At 35.2% G+C, this 17811-nt stretch overlaps 1 protein-coding gene and 2 long non-coding RNA genes across 3 annotated transcripts; 2 read left to right on the forward strand and 1 right to left on the reverse strand.

Annotated features, from left to right (window-relative positions):
• The first annotated feature begins 1703 nt into the window (after positions 1 to 1703).
• LOC127856628 (40S ribosomal protein S20) lies at positions 1704 to 16909 on the forward strand. The gene is made up of 4 exons (XM_052392948.1): positions 1704 to 1871; positions 7035 to 7131; positions 8008 to 8140; positions 16730 to 16909. Exons 1-4 carry the CDS (start codon positions 1869 to 1871, stop codon positions 16851 to 16853), a joined length of 357 nt encoding a protein of 118 aa, XP_052248908.1. The 5' UTR covers positions 1704 to 1868; the 3' UTR covers positions 16854 to 16909.
• Positions 10269 to 11926, forward strand: LOC127856630 (uncharacterized). Its single transcript, XR_008038151.1, has 2 exons — positions 10269 to 10517; positions 10660 to 11926. It is a non-coding gene; the product is annotated as an uncharacterized LOC127856630 (long non-coding RNA).
• LOC127856629 (uncharacterized) lies at positions 16076 to 16733 on the reverse strand. The gene is made up of 2 exons (XR_008038150.1): positions 16516 to 16733; positions 16076 to 16360 (listed from the first exon to the last, which is right to left on the reverse strand). It is a non-coding gene; the product is annotated as an uncharacterized LOC127856629 (long non-coding RNA).
• Positions 16910 to 17811: the final 902 nt, after the last annotated feature.

A 17811-nucleotide genomic window follows, 5' to 3' on the forward strand; every position in this document is an offset into this window, starting at 1 on the left:
TGTGCAGTTCCGTGGTATCCGGATAGTTTCGCTTGACGGAGTTGTACAAAATCGTACATAAGCCAATTGACATTATAATAAGATCTTGAATATAAATAATTATGTATTTATTTGCATCTTATTATCAAATAACGTATCCATGCTGCTTAACTTAGGCCGACACACAGTTATCAACTTACCCAGCAAAACATCGTATATAAGTTTATATTTGGTATCAAAATTCGGACACAAATCTACCATTTTTTTCGTAAGAAACGTTTCTAGATGCGTCAATGAAGAATTTGATTTTCCTCGGGAAAAAATGTCTTCTCAATGGATTCGCAAATCATCTCTACCGTTTTTAAACATAACAAAGTAGTGTGTGTTTAAACTGATGGTGCGAAACGTATGCGCAGTAAACAAATTCATATTGCAAGAAGTAATTAAAAAATATGTACAATAAATATCAATAAAATATGCGCCTTAAGCGCTTTCGCTCATCACATACCGACAGTTGTTAGATTTTTCTCCCAGTTAATTATTTTGCAAAGTTTCGATGTCCTTTTGTTGGAAGAGCTTAGACAAATTTATTTCAAACGCGAAAAAAAAATCGTTTTCGTTTCTGCGAGCAACGGTTGATCTAAATCGTAACAGAAGTAACAACAGTCGGCATATTAAAGTAGGTTGTAAACGGGCGTGTTCGCCAGGACTTACAATTATAGCCCATACAATTCGTTTCGTAACAATAGTAAATGATATAATATTTCATATTTAATTACACTGATGATTCAACAAACGCTGACTGCCACACTAGCTTTTCACGCTTAACAAGCACGCAGACATGTTGTAAAAAAATTAAGATATTCGCTCCCTTTATTGTTACCAAGATTCATTTATTTATTTATTGCATTGTAATGAGAAATACGTCTCCAAAAATTGCGCAACACCCTGTATTTGATATGGAAAACATGCAGCTAAGAACTGCGGAAATGCTCAGAAATAACAACACCCGCGATCTTTGATATAATAACTGATAAGCTTTTAATTTAACAAATCAACACCAATGCCTGCCGTTTATCAGTATATGTTTTAAAGATATAATGTGCTTATAGTTTCAACACTCTATACTTGAAACAATACTTTTTCAGTTACGCGGGACAGAATTAAAAACTAGTGTATATGTTGCTCAAAAAAGAGTTCAATATAAAAAAAGTAAGCATTCGATTGCGGTGCACAAGTTGACGTGCTTCTAAATATACACATGTATTTGATTCGGCAAGACTTGTTTAGTTGCGTGCAACAAAATGATACGAATGCCGGGAGAAGCGCGGACTGACGTACGCAGCGACAGACGGTTGCTCAATGGGAAGCCCACGTGCCCGCCTCCCTTTTGAAGATGGTGGCATAAACTAACACCAATTTGTTTGTTATTTACAAACAACATATAATTACTTGTTTTCATATTATTATTTTTTCACACGTTTTTAAATAATTTTAGTTGTATTTGTGCTGAAGAAAAAATAACGATAGCCCACAATTATCGTATGTATAAACAAATTATACAATACAATACAAAATACAGATTGTCCTTTAAGCCTTATTTCAACACTTCGGTCTAGTGATGGGCATGTTCAATATCGTGATTGGCAAATAATATTAACATTCACACGGGCTATGGCTGTAAACATGTTGATTTCTTAAAACTTTATGTAGCGTGGTGTGTAACCATAGTTACTGTGTGGTTATTTATTTAACGAATACCACGAATCATAATTTTTTCAACACATCGGTCTTTCACGCCGCCATTCCGAGCAAGGAAGACGTCGCTGGCTCACCTCTGTTCAAAGATTTTAATTTTGTCTTTGATTAAGTCGGCCAGGAAATAAAACATGGTGCGTTTTAAACCGTACCTGATTCGTATACACGTATATGATATTTTTAAGGGTGTTTGACTTTTCATCAAATGTTGAAAGTGACGTAAATTCTGTATCTCCATGGGGAGACTAAACCACGTGTTTTTCTCAATTGTCTTTAAAAATAATTATGCCCGATATGGAAAAGAACCGGTTCAATTGGGAAAAATCAGCGTTAAAACCCATAAATTTGGAAAAATTCGCGTCGTAAAATCCTCAGATTGGGAATTATGAGTTATTCTATCACAGGTATCGGGTGCGTGGCCAAGTCACTTGAACACTATCAATATGTCATAAAACAAATTTGTTCATAAAAAATAATAATAATCTGATATATATATACAAGGTAGGTATCTCTTGATACAGGAAAATCACCTACATCAACATTTTTACGCCATTAAGTGCCTAAATGGTGGTCGTACTATGTACCATTTTGTTGGGAAAGGATGCCTCGTGACAAAAAATGACCACGAACTGCTACTTGCCAAGGTTAACTACAATGAAAACTTCTTGAACTCGTAAAAATGCTAGGCCGGCTTCGATCTGACCGAACGTTCAGTGACGATTTTTACAAGAGTAAAAGTATTGAAATAACCCAGCTGCCAAACATAATCCGCATTAGTACAATAAACAAATACCAGTTTATCAACTAATAACACAGATTTGTTCTTCAAGGTTAAAGGTCGAGTTTATGGCACATCAAAAGATCAGGGGTATATTGTTTTGGGCCTGTCTGTCATTCATTCATTCATTGCGTGTATCCCAAAACTTTAACCTTGGTTAAAGTTTGATAACTTTTGCAATGTTTAAGATAGCAATGTCATATTTGGCATGCGCGCATGTGTATCTTCAAGGTCATCCTTCAAGGTCAAAGGTCAAAAATCAGTGTATTTTTATTTCCTTAAACTTTCACCTTTGTTAAAGATTGGTCATAACCAGGGCTAGCATGCCCCCCCCCCCCAAATTTTGGATCCTAGATTGTCTGTGGTGTGTTTTGGGCCTATTGCCAACCAGTTTTCGTTTGTTTTAAATAACAATATAAACTATTGATTTTTCATATTTCTTTTAATGACAACAAGCACATGTCACATATCATAATATACATTACATCACAATTTTCATAGTAATAGTAGATATTTTCATACAGCACATTTTTAACAACATGATGAATGGCATGTAAAATACAAGCATACATTTCATTCACAAAATACATTGCAAACAAATCCTGCTATATACAGAGAACAAAGTCATGACACGTATCATTATTATTTCATTATTATTCTGCGCTGTTTTTTACCAGCCCACAGTTTTTAGATCACTTTAAAGTCTACATCTTTGCAGTCTTTTCCTTCAATTGAGATTTTCATGAGCAGGGCTCGGCCGTGAGGGCGACGTGGGCGACATCTTCGCCCGGGACATAATAATGTCGCCCTTAAATTACATGAAGGAGAAGTTGACTTCGCTTTTCTTTTTTTACAACATGACGTTTTTTTCTCTCAACTTTTTCATCTAAAAATTCTTTATTTTCACATGTCATAAAGTCACCGATGACGCTTGTTATGTTATCAGTTTATTATCACAGCAAAAGATCGACTGCTGTGAACGCTTATCCAGGCAACTAGCATACATGGGCATTCACTCCAAACAATAACGGTTTAGATCAAAAGATCATAGCAAGTGTCATTTCGCCGACAGTTTGGATAGTTCTCTGTTCTGCAAGCCCAATTAGTACACGCCTTGCAGGCGGAGTTAAGCGGTACATTAACATCGATAGTTACCAATGAGAACGCGCGCATTGTATATGCATATGCAATAGTTTACCTGAGCGATGAAATGACGTCGTAATAGACATGTATTTACTCTCAAAAAAGTTTACACGCGCAACACATTCCCAACAGTAAATATGAATACGATGTATTCTAGTATGTTCAACTGTTTACTTGTTTCGTGTTTTAAAACTCTTAAACACTAATTATCCAGTCGATGTGCAATTTATTTTGTCAGACATTAATTCATAACCATATAAACGAAAACTAACAACCCACCCGTGCAAACTGTAGTGCTAATTTCCATAATTTTATCTACCGTATCCATACGTAAACGACTTTATTATATATCCCGCAAACTCTTTGCGCGTACTGTAAGTTGTCTAATGATTACGTGATAATTGATTGACCATTCGATAATTAAATGTTTTTGGCAGACGGCACGGTGAAAGAAAGTTGGAAAAAATTATTAACGAAAAACATAATTGATCAAATGTCTATTAATTACGTAGATCCACTACTGTTAAAGGCCAGCAAGTTTTGTCAGTTTGTTAATCCACCGATAATTACGAGTAACACCCATCTTATATAAACTGGAATCACAGTTCATTTTTATACTAACAAGTCCTAATACTACACAATAGACATTGAGAAAAAACATTTCCTCGATTAGATATAAAGTATCCGAGTAGAATAAAATTTCTACGTCATGACTCGTGACCTTCGACATTGCACATGGCAGATGTATTGTAACATTAAACCCGCGTTCAAATCAAAGCTGGCGATTCAAATTACAAGTAGACTAATGTTGATTCAATAATGGAGAAAGCATTAACTTGATTTAACAAACATGTACGTGTAATAAGGTTTGTTAAACCAGATAACAACAAGGAAAATTTGGATTATTAAATGAAACAGGTAAGGCATTCTCAAGTGTACATATTTCGGATATGTATACAATTCGGATAAACAGTAATAGATATACTATATGTAATCTATAGGTCTTTGGTCCCATGCATTAAGATTGTGTTTTGTTAAGACTCGTTTTTACCACAATTTGGTGATTTCATGACGCGAAGAATTCCCAATGGTATTGGTGCCGCACCTGTTCCCAATTGGGTGAAAAAAATCACTGACTAATTATCATGCATTGATACATTATGATGTAAATAGGGTTTGGATTGTCATTGCATTATTAAAGTACTGTTTTTTTATGATGCACATGGAAATCACAAGTTTTATTTGTATGAATTGATTTATGTGACTAAATATGTAAGGATTTATTGAATTTGAAAATAGTATTTGTTTGTCATTGATGATGATACTAAGGCTTGGTGTAATGAGGGGTATAAAACAAGCGAAGATTTTATTAAACGCCGAACAGAAATCACTTCTCCTTCTAGTGGCCTCACTTCTCCCTAATTTTAGCTCAGGGAGAAGTCACTTCTCCCTCAAGTTTGAACCTAGGCTGAGCCCTGATGAGATGTTCCAAATTTTGTACAGTCAAACGGCATGAGTGTGATCTGAAAAAAAATAAATATCTGCATATATATATATAGTTAGACTATAGCATTTCAAATTAAAATTCCTCTCATCTTCAAAATCTTACCTTTAGACTTTGCATGTTTCGTCACCGAGTCTTTTTTTAAGGATATTGCAACCTACAATGAACTTGTTGGAATTCTGCACCTTAATGCATAGGTCACAGTTCATTGATTTTGATTCATTCTCAAAGCGAAGCCAATTATTATCAACTTTCCATGACTCATGGAATGCTCTAGTTTTTTGTGTTTTAATTTTTTTGTTTGTTTGTTCAGACTATTCGTCCAAAGGACGCTTTAAGGTTAAAGAAGCCATGTTAGCGACCGTACGGACAAAGTGGTTACTTCCATTTATATTGTAGACGATATGAGTTACTCTTCCTATGTGTTACAAATTCGTAACTTTACTTAAACTTTAATTGCAATTAAACCGCACGTGTTTTTCACGTTTTCCTTTGATTAAAATACGCCGCTGTTAGTTAGCATAGTGTGTGAGTAAAACGATCAAATTAATTATCACCTTTTCATTTCAATCGTAAATCGGCAGAAAGTTGTAACATCAACGACATAGAACTATTTATTTAAGTATCACTCTTTAATTTAGATCGATAGTCAGCTTGGAAATAATTAAATCTTATAATACGACATTTGCGACCGGCGGCTATTTTGTTTGCAGACGACAATATTAACTGTGCATTCCACCCATTTTTACGTTTCATTCAACAACGTCATTTCATGTGTAAGCGAGCTCAGTTTTGATTGACCAGCTACCATGTGCACTTCAATAACAATAAGGTCAAGCGATGTCTCGATACAGGTGCAGACCAGTTTTCGTTCACTGTTCATATTGCGAATACTTTCATTGAAACAAAGAGAAAAATATAGAAAACCAGTTTCGGCTGTTTTCAATGAAATTTTACGAAATTTTAGCATTTTCGCAAATCGGATTTTTCTTAAGCCAAATTCTCAATATTTTCGCAAATGGCTCAAGTGGCGAACGACAGCGCGAGCCCTGATAACTTTTTGAATATTGAAGATAGCAACTTGATATTTGGCATGCATGTGTATCTCATGGGGCAAGGTCATCCTTTAAGGTCAAAGGTCAAATGTATGGCTTCAAAGCGGTGCAATATAAGGGGGCATTGTGTTTCTGACAAACACATCGTTTGTTTTCATTTAAGTCGCAATTAACTGAGGAAGGCAAATACTATGAGAATAAAGGATAATTGAAGAAACCTATTTAACTATAATATTTAAGTACGTTGAACATACCTCTCTGCATGTAATGCTTATTTTCAGCCCTATTTTTAATTGTTCATTTGCAGATAATGTGCTTCTGGAATGAAATTGATGCAACTTTTTTCCTTTTGGGAATTTTTAATGGCAATTGGAAATTTTGCAATTTTTCCTCAATTAGGAAAGTAACTTTTACCGGTTCTTTAAAGAAGGAAAACAATTGCTGTAAGCTTCTTTATCATCCTAGATTCCAACAATGACAAATAATTATGAAATAACTCCTTTAAATGTGTTTTATTACCATACTGGGACCCTTTGCTTGGTCTAGCATAAAATGTATTGGTTGAGCACTTAATGTTTAGCTTGATTAAAAAGAAACATAAAACTCGAACAAAGAGGCACAACTGACCTAAAATGGCCTGATTAAAATAAGGACAAATCTGCAAGCCATGAAATGGTAAATTTGGAGCCAGACTTGCTTTGATATTCAGGTTCATATAAATATTTTGATGGAATTTTTCATAAAATCCAAAGTCTTGTTAAAATTTGCCCAGTTTCAATGAAATTTGTCTTGATTAATAGTTGATGTTGTATTGCAGTCCTTCGCTAAAGATTCAAAAGCCCCCGCAGATGAGGCACCAATCCACAGGATTCGTATCACCCTGACCAGCAGAAATGTCCAGAGTCTTGAAAAGGGTAAATGTCCTGTTTGCAAGCACAATCTAAAACTAGGTTTATGAAAAAATATATATTTTGAATCGTTCTGTTGAAATTTGATTTCCAAGGTGTCATCCTGGACAGAGTTTTTGGTAATGTGTAATGAGTTTTATCTGTTTGCATTCTTTTGCAACAAAAAAAAGAAAATGTAGGGGTAGATTCTAAGATACAATTATTACCGCTTGCATATGCACGTTGTTGTTGAGTTTTTTCAGATGAAGAGTAGAGGTTAGAAGTTTAAGGTGATTTTTTTTATAATCGCTTTGATTTAATCAGAGAGCCATATTTTCCCAATAAAGTGAAGATATAACCCTCTTGGCTGACCTGTTTCTGGTTACTGAATCTTGAAGAGTAAACTCTTTCTGTATTTCTTGTGAGGATAAAGTTGACTAACCTTTGTAATGTAAACCAACAGTAAATTTAAAAGACATGTTTTAAGATGTAACAGGGCCTGCTCTGCCATTCACCAAATTAACAAATGGCTACAAATTAGCAAATTTGGCCAAATTAATTTCCGTTTGGCTTTAACTTTTTCTTCATAAAACCCCAAAATACTGATAAAATGTGAAGAATTTATGTGCCCTACCCTAAATTTGGCTGGATAAAAATGTGAAAATGTATCTTTAGCAGTAAACTATAATAAAAGTACGATTCAGATTTATTTTAAATTCATTTCAATAGGTTATCCATATTGTTAAATAAAGAATTTTATTTTGATAACTTTCAAATAAATCAGAATTAGACAATTACTTATTTGCCCAATTAAACATCTAATCCTTACCGGTATGTTTGATTTAATTTTAATAGGGATAAAAAGCATAATTTATTAAAGTTCAAACCTGCTGATGTTTTCAGTGTGCGCTGATCTGATCAAGGGAGCCAAGGACAAAAACCTCAAGGTTAAGGGTCCCGTGCGTATGCCCACAAAGATACTGAGGATCACCACCAGGAAGACGCCCTGCGGTGAGGGCTCCAAGACTTGGGACAGGTACTGAGCCAATGCCTTCTCTTTTACCCTTCACCACTTAGATACGTATTTTCACGCATTTGACTTAACTTTAATTAAAGACTTTTCTTACTTGATTCAAGATATTAAAGCTTCTTATCCAAACCCTATATACTGAAGAGCAGCAAACAGTATAAAACCTGAACAGGCTGCGAGTTACTTGCAGGCTGTTCTGGTTTTATCCTGTTTGCACATAGCCATTTTCACTTTGTTCAGGGCTCGGCCGTGAGGGCGACGTGGGCGACATCTTCGCCCGGGACATAATAATATCGCCCTTAAATTACATGAAGGAGAAGTTGACTTCGCCTTCTTTTTTACAACATCGACGTTTTTTTCTCTCAACTTTTTCATCTAAAAATTCTCTATTTTTACATGTCATAAAGTCACCGATGACGCTTGTTATGTTATCAGTTTATTATAACAGCAAAAGATCGACTGCTGTGAAAGCTTATCCAGGCAACTAGCATACATGGGCATTCACTCCAAACAATAACGGTTTAGATCAAAAGATCATAGTGAGTGTCATTTCGCCGACAGTTTGGATACATGTAGTTCTCTGTTCTGCAAGCCCAATTAGTACACGCCTTGCAGGCGGAGTGAAGCGGTACATTTACATCGATAGTTACCAATGAGAACGCGCGCATTGTATATACATATGCAATAGTTTACCCGAGTGATGAAATGACGTCGTTATAAATATGTATTTACCCTCAAAAAAGTTTACACGCGCAACACATTCCCAACAGTAAATATGAATACGATTTATTCTAGTATGTTCTACTGTTTACTTGTTTCGTGTTTCAAAACTCTTAAACACTAATTATCCAGTCGATGTGCAATTTATTTTGTCAGACATTAATTCATAACCATATAAATGAAAACTAACAACCCACCCGTGCAAATTGTAGTGCTAATTACCATAATTTTATCTACCGTATCCATACGTAAACGACTTTATTTTATATCCAGCAAGCTCTTTGCGCGTGCTGTAAGTTGTCTAATGATTACGTGATAATCACAGACTCTAGATTACATTCCATAATTACATGTTTTAAACAGACGGTTAAAGAAAGTCGGTAAAGTTATTAAAGAAAAACAATATTGATCAAAGGTCTATTAATTACGTAGATCCACTACTGTAAAAGTCCAGCGAGTTTTGTCAGTTTGTTAATCCACCGATAATTACGAGTAACACCCATCTTATATAAACTGGAATCACAGCTCATTTTTATACTAACAAGTCCTAATACTACACAATAGACATTGAGAAAACACATTTCCTCGATTAGATATAAATTATCCGAGTATAAGAAAATTGCTACGTCATGACTCATGACCTTCGACATTGCACATGGCAGATGTATTGTAACATTAAACCCGCGTTCAATTCAAAGCTGGCGATTCAAATTACAAGTAGACTAATGGTGATTCAATAATGGAGAAGGCATTAACTGGATTTAACAAACATGTACGTGTAATATGGTTTGTTAAACCAGATAACAACAAGGAAAATTTGGATTATTAAATGAAACAGGTAAGGCATTCTCAAGTGTACATATTTCGGATATGTATACATTTTGGATAAACCGTAATAGATATACATTTGTACTATATGTAATCTATAGGTCTTTGGTCCCATGCATTAAGATTGTGTTTTGTTAAGACTCGTTTTTACCACAATTTGGTGATTTCATGAAGCGAAGAACTCCCAATGGCATTGGTACCGGGCCTTTTCCCAATTGGGTGAAAAAAATCACTGACTAATTATCATGTATTGATACATTATGATGTAAATAGGGTTTGGATTGTCATTGCATTATTAAAGTACTGTTTATTTTTATGATGCACATGGAAATCACAAGTTTTATTTGGATGAATTGATTTATGTGACTTAATATGTAAGGATTTATTGAATTTGGAAATAGCATTTGTTTGTCATTGATGATGATACTAAGGCTTGGTGTAATGAGGGGTATAAAACAAGCGAAGATTTTATTAAACGCCGAACAGAAATCACTTCTCCTTCTAGTGGCCTGACTTCTCCCTAAATTCAGCTCAGGGAGAAGTCACTTCTCCCTCAAGTTTGAACCTAGGCTGAGCCCTGTTTGTTTCTAGGTGAAAAAGGATAAAACAATGACAAAGTGAAGGTTAAGATTGGACAATGCCTGGTTTTTATGCCCCCAGATCGAAAGATCGGGGGTATATTGTTTTTGGCCTGTCTGTCATTGTATGTGTCCGTGTGTGTGTTTCCCAAAACATTAACCTTCTTCATAACTTTTGCAATATTGAAGATAGCAACTGGCATGATATTTGGCATGCATGTGTATCTCATGGAGCTGCACATTTTGAGTGGTGAAAGGTCAAGGTCATCCTTCAAGGTCAAAGGTAAAAAAAAAAAAAAACTTGAACCTTCTTCATAACTTTTGCAATATTGAACGTAGCAACTTGGTATTTAGCATGCATGTGTATCTCATGGAGCTGCACATTTTGAGTGGTGAAAGGTCAAGGTCATCCTTCAAGGTCAAAGGTCAAAACAATAATTTAAAAGCAGCGCATTAGGGGGCATTATGTTTCTGACAAACACATCTGTTCAAAAAGTCTTGTCAAACTAGATTCAAGGTGAACGTTTCACTGGTTGTCTAAACATATCTTTGAATGTTTAGGCTACAAGAAATCAATTATTTGTTTAGAGCTGTAACAATTCACACATCATTTGATTCGATTTCGACACCAAATGTTCCAATTCGATTATTTTCGATTCGATTCAAATTAAACTATTTGCTGCTTTTTTTGCAAACTATTTCATGTTTGGTTTGAATTCAATTAATATGTTTGGTGTTTGTTATTAACTTATTATGTTGTACATTTAAAGTAACTATAGCGCTCAAAATCACCGAAAATTTCGTTAAGTATTTCGTAAAATAAAGTTAACACCTAAACAATCACTGTTCCTTATAGCAATAGCCAAAATTTCAACGCTAGATGCAGAATAATTACTTAGATTTTTGTAGATACAAAATGCTCGTTTTTATTTATTTATGGCCACAATTAATTCCGGGTGTGTAGAAATACCGAAATCCCCGTAATTACCGAAATCCCCAATAATATTTATTATTTATCAAAATACTGCGGATATTAAGATAGAATATTGCAAAATACAATCTATTCACTGATGAAAAATTGTTTTTATCCATGTTTGGTAGTGAAAAACTAAAATATATACATAATTATTGGGATTCCGAATATATGAATCCATAGTGCATGTTTTCACAAGCACGATCAGGTACAGAAATCCCCGCTGTAAAGCTCTTCAAGTGTCAAAAAATCATCTGGGTGGCTTTTTGATATTAGAAAGAAGAGGTACAGACAAAAACTTAACAACAATATTTACATTATATTTGAATTAGAACCTTCGCGAAACCCGAAATGTTCCCATACTCGGGGATATAGATAATTTTTGACCCATGGGAGTAAATACCCCCACTTTTCAAAGCATGGGGATAAATGGTCAAATTTTGCCTTGCTTGAAGAGTAATTTGCTAAAAGTAAAACCATTGCCGACTTCTGAATGTTGATTGCTTCATCATTGGCCCAAACATTATCAGCCTTGTATTGTTTGCAGATTTTACATTTAAGACGAACTTCGTCCTTACTGTCCACCACCGTGAGCCACGGAAAACTGTTTTGCCAACTTTCAACAGTTGTTTTATTACGTTTGTGTCCTTTTTTATTTGAAAACAGAAGAAATTAAATCATTCAGTATTGGCAGTACAATGTTTTTACTGGAAACAACTTATGCTGTATAAAAAGAATCAATTTTCAAGGGTTTTTTTTGGCTCGATTTTATAGCCGAAATTCGGCTATGTTCCCAATCCCAAAAAGTATACTTTTTTCCCAAAATGTGGCAAAAAATTCCCAATTTCCAAAAACAAATTTATTTTTTTTTACAAAGAAGTGTCTAATGCATATTTTATCTCAATTTTAATTCAATTACATCTAACAAAGTATTATATGATTTTGTTCTTTTAATTTGAATGATTATTAAGAGTTATATCAAATTTAGTATTTCCCTAATCAGTGGACTTTTCGTGTGGAAAAAAAGGGCTAATTAATTTATTTTCCCAATTTCATGTAAATGCTGATAAAATTCCCAATTCCAAAGCCATGGGCTATCTTCCCAAAAAGTGGGAAAAAACCCTGATTTTACTTTGAGAAGTTATTTGTTTTGGCTTCAAAGAAGCCATGCTGACCTTTTCGTTTAATTTAATAAACACATAAGCGCTTGAGTATTTCGGATATTTCTAATGATACGTAGCTTATCTAGAAAGCTGATACTTTTGATTTTAAAGGGGGTCTTTTCACAGATTTTGGCATTTTTTTAACTTATTCATTAAATGCTTTATATTGATAAATGTAAACATTGGATCGTAAAAGCTCCAGTAAAAAATCAAGAAAAAAATTAAAAAAAGGAAAAGAACATTGCCCGGATCAGGTTTCGAACCAGTGACCCCTGGAGTCCTGCCAGAGTCATGAAGTAAAAACGCTTTAGCCTACTGAGCCATTCCGCCGAGTACACATTCATGACGTATTTTATACCTTATATAAGCAATCTTCGTAGTTTCACAAAATTTAACGACAAAAACAGAACTCTCCAAATTATTCAATCGTTTCGCGTTGCAACTTTTTATAATTTTTAGGTTTTAAAATCGTCAAAAGATGCATATAATGGCTATATTAGAGCATGGTTAATGTTCAGTATTACTGTTTCCTCACAAATATCATAACTAAAACGAAAACTTACGAATCTGAAACAACTTTTTTCAATTTTGTCAATTTACCAAAGCGTGAAAAGATCCCTTTAATTTTGATGGTGCATCTTTCAGCGTAGTTAAAAAAGCCATTTTACCGGCTGATGTAATGCTCAGAATGTTATTCATTCATCATTCATTGGATGCCACATTGGCTATTGACCAATCACAAGACGTATTACAAATGACAAGAAAGTTTAGACGACGGATTGATTAGTAAGGTTTAAAATGTGGATCAATCGGGATTGCATTGAATGGAATCGAAATTGGCCATATTGGTATCAAAATCAAATTGGCGGCGTTGAACCGTTTTTCGATGCAACGAACCGAATCGTTACAGCTCTATATTTGTTAGACATAATTTTGTCCTACAAAATTTATGTGAGTGAGCAACTAAATGTTTTCATTTTCCATATAATCAGTTAAGAGTGAAAATAACATATTTTGATTATATTTATAGAATGTTGCCAAAGCTTGATATATTGCGAATAGTTTCATTTTTAGCGAGGCTGTTTTCGGAGAAAACCCGAGCTATTGTCATAGCCAGCTCGTCGTCCTTAGTTGGCTTCATGCTAAAACCTTAACATTGGCCATAACTTTCAAATATTGAAGATAGCACCTTGATATTTGGCATGCATGTGTATCTCATGGAGCTGCACATTTTGAGATAAACATCATCCTTCAAACAAAGTCAAGGGAAGTGATAAGCTTAAAATGGACATAGTTATCTGTCCTGCCATGCATATATTTTTGTTAAATAAATCAAAGCTGCACAGTAGGCAGCATTGTGTTTCTGACAAACACATTGTGGTAAAAGGTCAAGGTCATCCTTTACGGTCTACGGTAAAAAATACTAATTTAAGGGAAGTAATAAGCTTTAAAGAGGGAGAAAATTATTCAATGTTGAACATAGCCACTTTATATATTTGGCATGCATGTGTATCTCATGGAGCTGCACATTTCGAGTGGTCAATCAAAGTCACGGTAGTGGCTTTTAAGCTCACCTGAGCACAACGTGCTCATGGTGAGCTTTTGTGATCGCTTTTTGTCCGATGTCCATTGTGCGGCATCAACATTTGCCTTGTTAACTCTCTGGAGTCCACATTTATTGTCCAATCTTCATGAAATTTGGTCAGAAGATTGGTTTCAATGATATCTTGGATGAGTTGGAAAATGGTTACGTTTGCTTGAAAAACATGGCTGCCAAGGGGCGGGGCATTTTTCCTTTATATGGCTATGGTTAAATCTTGTTAACACTCTAGAGGCCACAGTTATTGTCTGATCTTCATAAAATTTGGACAGAAGATTCATCCCAATAATATCTTGGAGAAGTTCGAAAATGATGCAGGTTGGTTTAAAAACATGGCTGCCAGGGGGCGGGGCATTTTTGGATTATTGACGCAAAGCGGCAATAATACACAGTAGCCAATCTTCAGCCTAATTTGCATATTACTGCAAACTTCGGAGCACTTCTGTCTACGCCGCAGAACTAACTCTCTGTTAACGCAATTTGACGATAAAAGCCGTTACCGAGAAAAAGTATCCGAATGTACTATAATCGATTCACACAGGCGATATTTTGTTTGTATATCTCTTTTTAATACTTTCCTATTGTTGTGAAAATGTTAGTACATGCGCATTGAAAATGCACGGAAATAGCCGATATGAAAATGCACGGAAATAGCCGATCATATCGGCTATTTCCGTTATTTAACGGTGAATAGGTTGTCAAATAGTGCGGGGTTAACATGTACACAATGTCTTGCTAAGCTTTTCTTTTTGAGGATATGTAGTAACAAAATGACAAACCCAATTATTTTTTAACGTTCAGTCTATCTAACGGTCACCGGGTCAAATCTTAGAAAATCCTAACAACCACAGAGGCACAATTTTAATCCAATCTTTATGAAACTTGGTCAAAATGTTTGTCTATGAAATCTGTGTTATATGAGGTAAAAAAAAACTAGGCCTAAGAGTCAAATCTTAAAAAATATTATAACCCACTGTAAATGCCACAAGTTTGATCCAATCTTCATGATACTTGGTCAATTTGCCTCATATGATACTTTGAACTAGTTCGAATCTGGGTCTTGTGGGGTCAAAAACTAGCTCACATGGTCAAATCAAAATAAAGATTTACATGAGCGTGCCACAAAAGCCTCTTCTGTGTATGCAGCAGCATGCAAACGCGCGTAAGTAAAATACGTGTTCTTCACCAGCTGGTCCGAGACTAGTAACACACTAAACATCGCAGTGGCGAAGACAGGGTTCAGAAACTTGAATGTTTTTCTAAATGAACTTAGTTTCCTTTTGAATCAGGGCCACGTTGTGAGATTTCATGTCAATAATCCACCAGTACTTTCAGTGCTTTGATTCCTTATATGGCTATAGTAAAACCTTGGTAACACTCTAGAGGCCACATTTATTTTCATTCTTCATGAAACTTGGTCATAAATTTGTCCCACTGATATCTTGGATGAGTTCAAAAGGGTAACCTTTGCTTGAAAAACATGGCTGCCAAGGTGCGGGGCATTTTTCTTTATATGGCTATAGTAAAATCTTGTTGACACTCTAGAGGCCACATTTATTTCCAATCTTCATGAAACTTGGTCAGAAGATTTATCCCAATAATATCTAGGACGAGTTCGAAAATGATGCTGGTTGGTTGAAAAACATGGTTGCTAGGGGGCGGGGCATTTTTCCTTATATGGCTATAGTAAAACCTTGTTAACACTCTAAAGGCCATGTTTATTGTCCAATCTTGATGAAATATGGTCAGAAGATTTGTCTTAATGATATCTTGGATGAGTTAGAAAACGGTTACGTTTGCTTGAAAAACATGGCCGCCAAGGGGCGGGGCATTTTTCCTTATATGGCTTTATAAGGCTATAGTAATAATATCTTGTTAACGCTCTAGAGGCCACATTTATAGTTTGATCTTCATGAAACTCGATCAGAAGATTTATCCCAGTAATATCTTGGACGAGTTCAAAAATGATGCCGGTTGGTTGAAAAACATGGCCACCACGGGGGCGGGGCTATTTTCCTTATATGGCTATAGTAAAACCTTGTTAACACTCTAGAGGGCACATTTATTTTCCGATCATCATGAAACTTGGTCAGAAGATTTGTCCCAATGATATCTTGGATGAGTTCGAAAATGGTTTTGGTTGCTTAAAAAACATGACCACCAGGGGCGGGGCATTTTTCCTTATATGGCTATAGTAAAACCTTGTTAACACTCTAGAGGCCACATTTATTGTCCAATCTTCATGACATTTGGTAAGAAGATTGGTCTCAATGATATCTTGGATGAGTTTGAAAATAATTGTTTGCTTGAAAAAAATGGCTTCCAAGGGGCGTGGCATTTATACTCATATGGCTGTAGTAAAATCTTGTTAACACTCTACAGGCCACATTTACTGTCCGATCTTCATGAAACTTGGTCAATCCTGATAATATCTTGAAAGGGTAAAAAATGATGCCGGTTGGTTGAAAAACATGGCTGTCAGGGGGCGGGCATTTTTCCTTATATGGCTGTAGTAAAACCTTGTTTACACTCTGGAGGCCACATTTATTTTCCGATCTTCGTGAAACTTTGTCAGAAGATTGGTCCCAATAATATCTTGTTTTCTCAGGTGAGCGACTTTGGGTCTACAAAAGCTAGACCTACACTGTAAAGATAAACCCCAACAAAATTGTTCAAAGTTTTTGCTGTTAAAAGAAATAATGTGAAATGCTAGTCTTTATATGTTCCTTGCAGGTTTCAGATGAGGATTCACAAGCGCCTCATTGACCTACACAGCCCCAGTGAGATTGTCAAGCAGATCACATCCATCAGCATTGAGCCTGGTGTCGAGGTGGAGGTCACCATTGCAGATGCTTAGGACACTGTAATGTGATGTGTCTGTCAAATGTGGGATGAATAAAAAAAGAAAAAGTTTGTTTGTCTATGGATGGAACAACTGTGTATTTTATAGGCTCTTCGTTACCTATAACCATGGTTTACACGTTCACACGTTACATGTTCACACGTTTTGCTGCATATTTCTTTTGAAGACAACTAAGGATTTTTTTCTTGGACAAAAGGAGTAGTATGGGCCTGTTAAAAATTGCATGTCCTCAGAGGGGGTATTCACGTGACAAAAAAGATGGCAACGTCCATGTCGAGACAGATATTTTTCATCGCCGTTTTGTAAGAAAGTGATCAGCGTTTATTTCGTATTAATACTCTTTATCTCCTCCTTTACTTGCTGCAAATTTTCTTAACGGGAGCTGAAATTATGTGACTCTTAAGAAATTTCGCAGCAAGTCAAGTCGAGATATAGAGCGAATATTCGTACGATATAAACGCTAGTCACTTTATTACCGATATTGCTTGAAAATAAGCGGAATTTTAACAATCAATGAAAGTAATAAATGGTATACAACAGCGAACAAATGCTGTCTCGGTATGGACGCGTCCATCTTGTCATGTGATTACCCCCTCTGTGACTGTGGTTATTAATAAATATCGGCTGAGACATGAAGCAAAAGAATCATCTGGAAATAACACCATTTTTTGTTAATAAATAAAATATAAAGTATATTCTAGTCATCAAAATGATTTATTGTTATCACAAAAGGTATTAAGATCCAATGAATAATTGGGGAAAAATAACATACCTGACTAACTTGTACGTTACATCAGGGACCTACAGATACAAACAAGTATGTCCCTGATTATATCAAACTTACTAGCCCCTCTGAGGACATGCAAACTTACTAGCCAACTAATTAAAGTTTCCTAACTAAACTTATTTAACAGTAATCTTAAATAAATATATTTAAATTGACTCACCCACA

The sequence above is a fragment of the Dreissena polymorpha genome, chromosome 13 (assembly GCF_020536995.1).
Source record: "Dreissena polymorpha isolate Duluth1 chromosome 13, UMN_Dpol_1.0, whole genome shotgun sequence".
NCBI lineage: Eukaryota > Metazoa > Mollusca > Bivalvia > Myida > Dreissenidae > Dreissena > Dreissena polymorpha.

Coding starts and splice junctions, on each gene's coding strand:
- LOC127856628 (XM_052392948.1), top strand. Junction 7,132..8,007: donor TGTCCAGAGTCTTGAAAAGG/GTAAATGTCCTG, acceptor TGATGTTTTCAG/TGTGCGCTGATCTGATCAAG. Junction 8,141..16,729: donor GGCTCCAAGACTTGGGACAG/GTACTGAGCCAA, acceptor TGTTCCTTGCAG/GTTTCAGATGAGGATTCACA.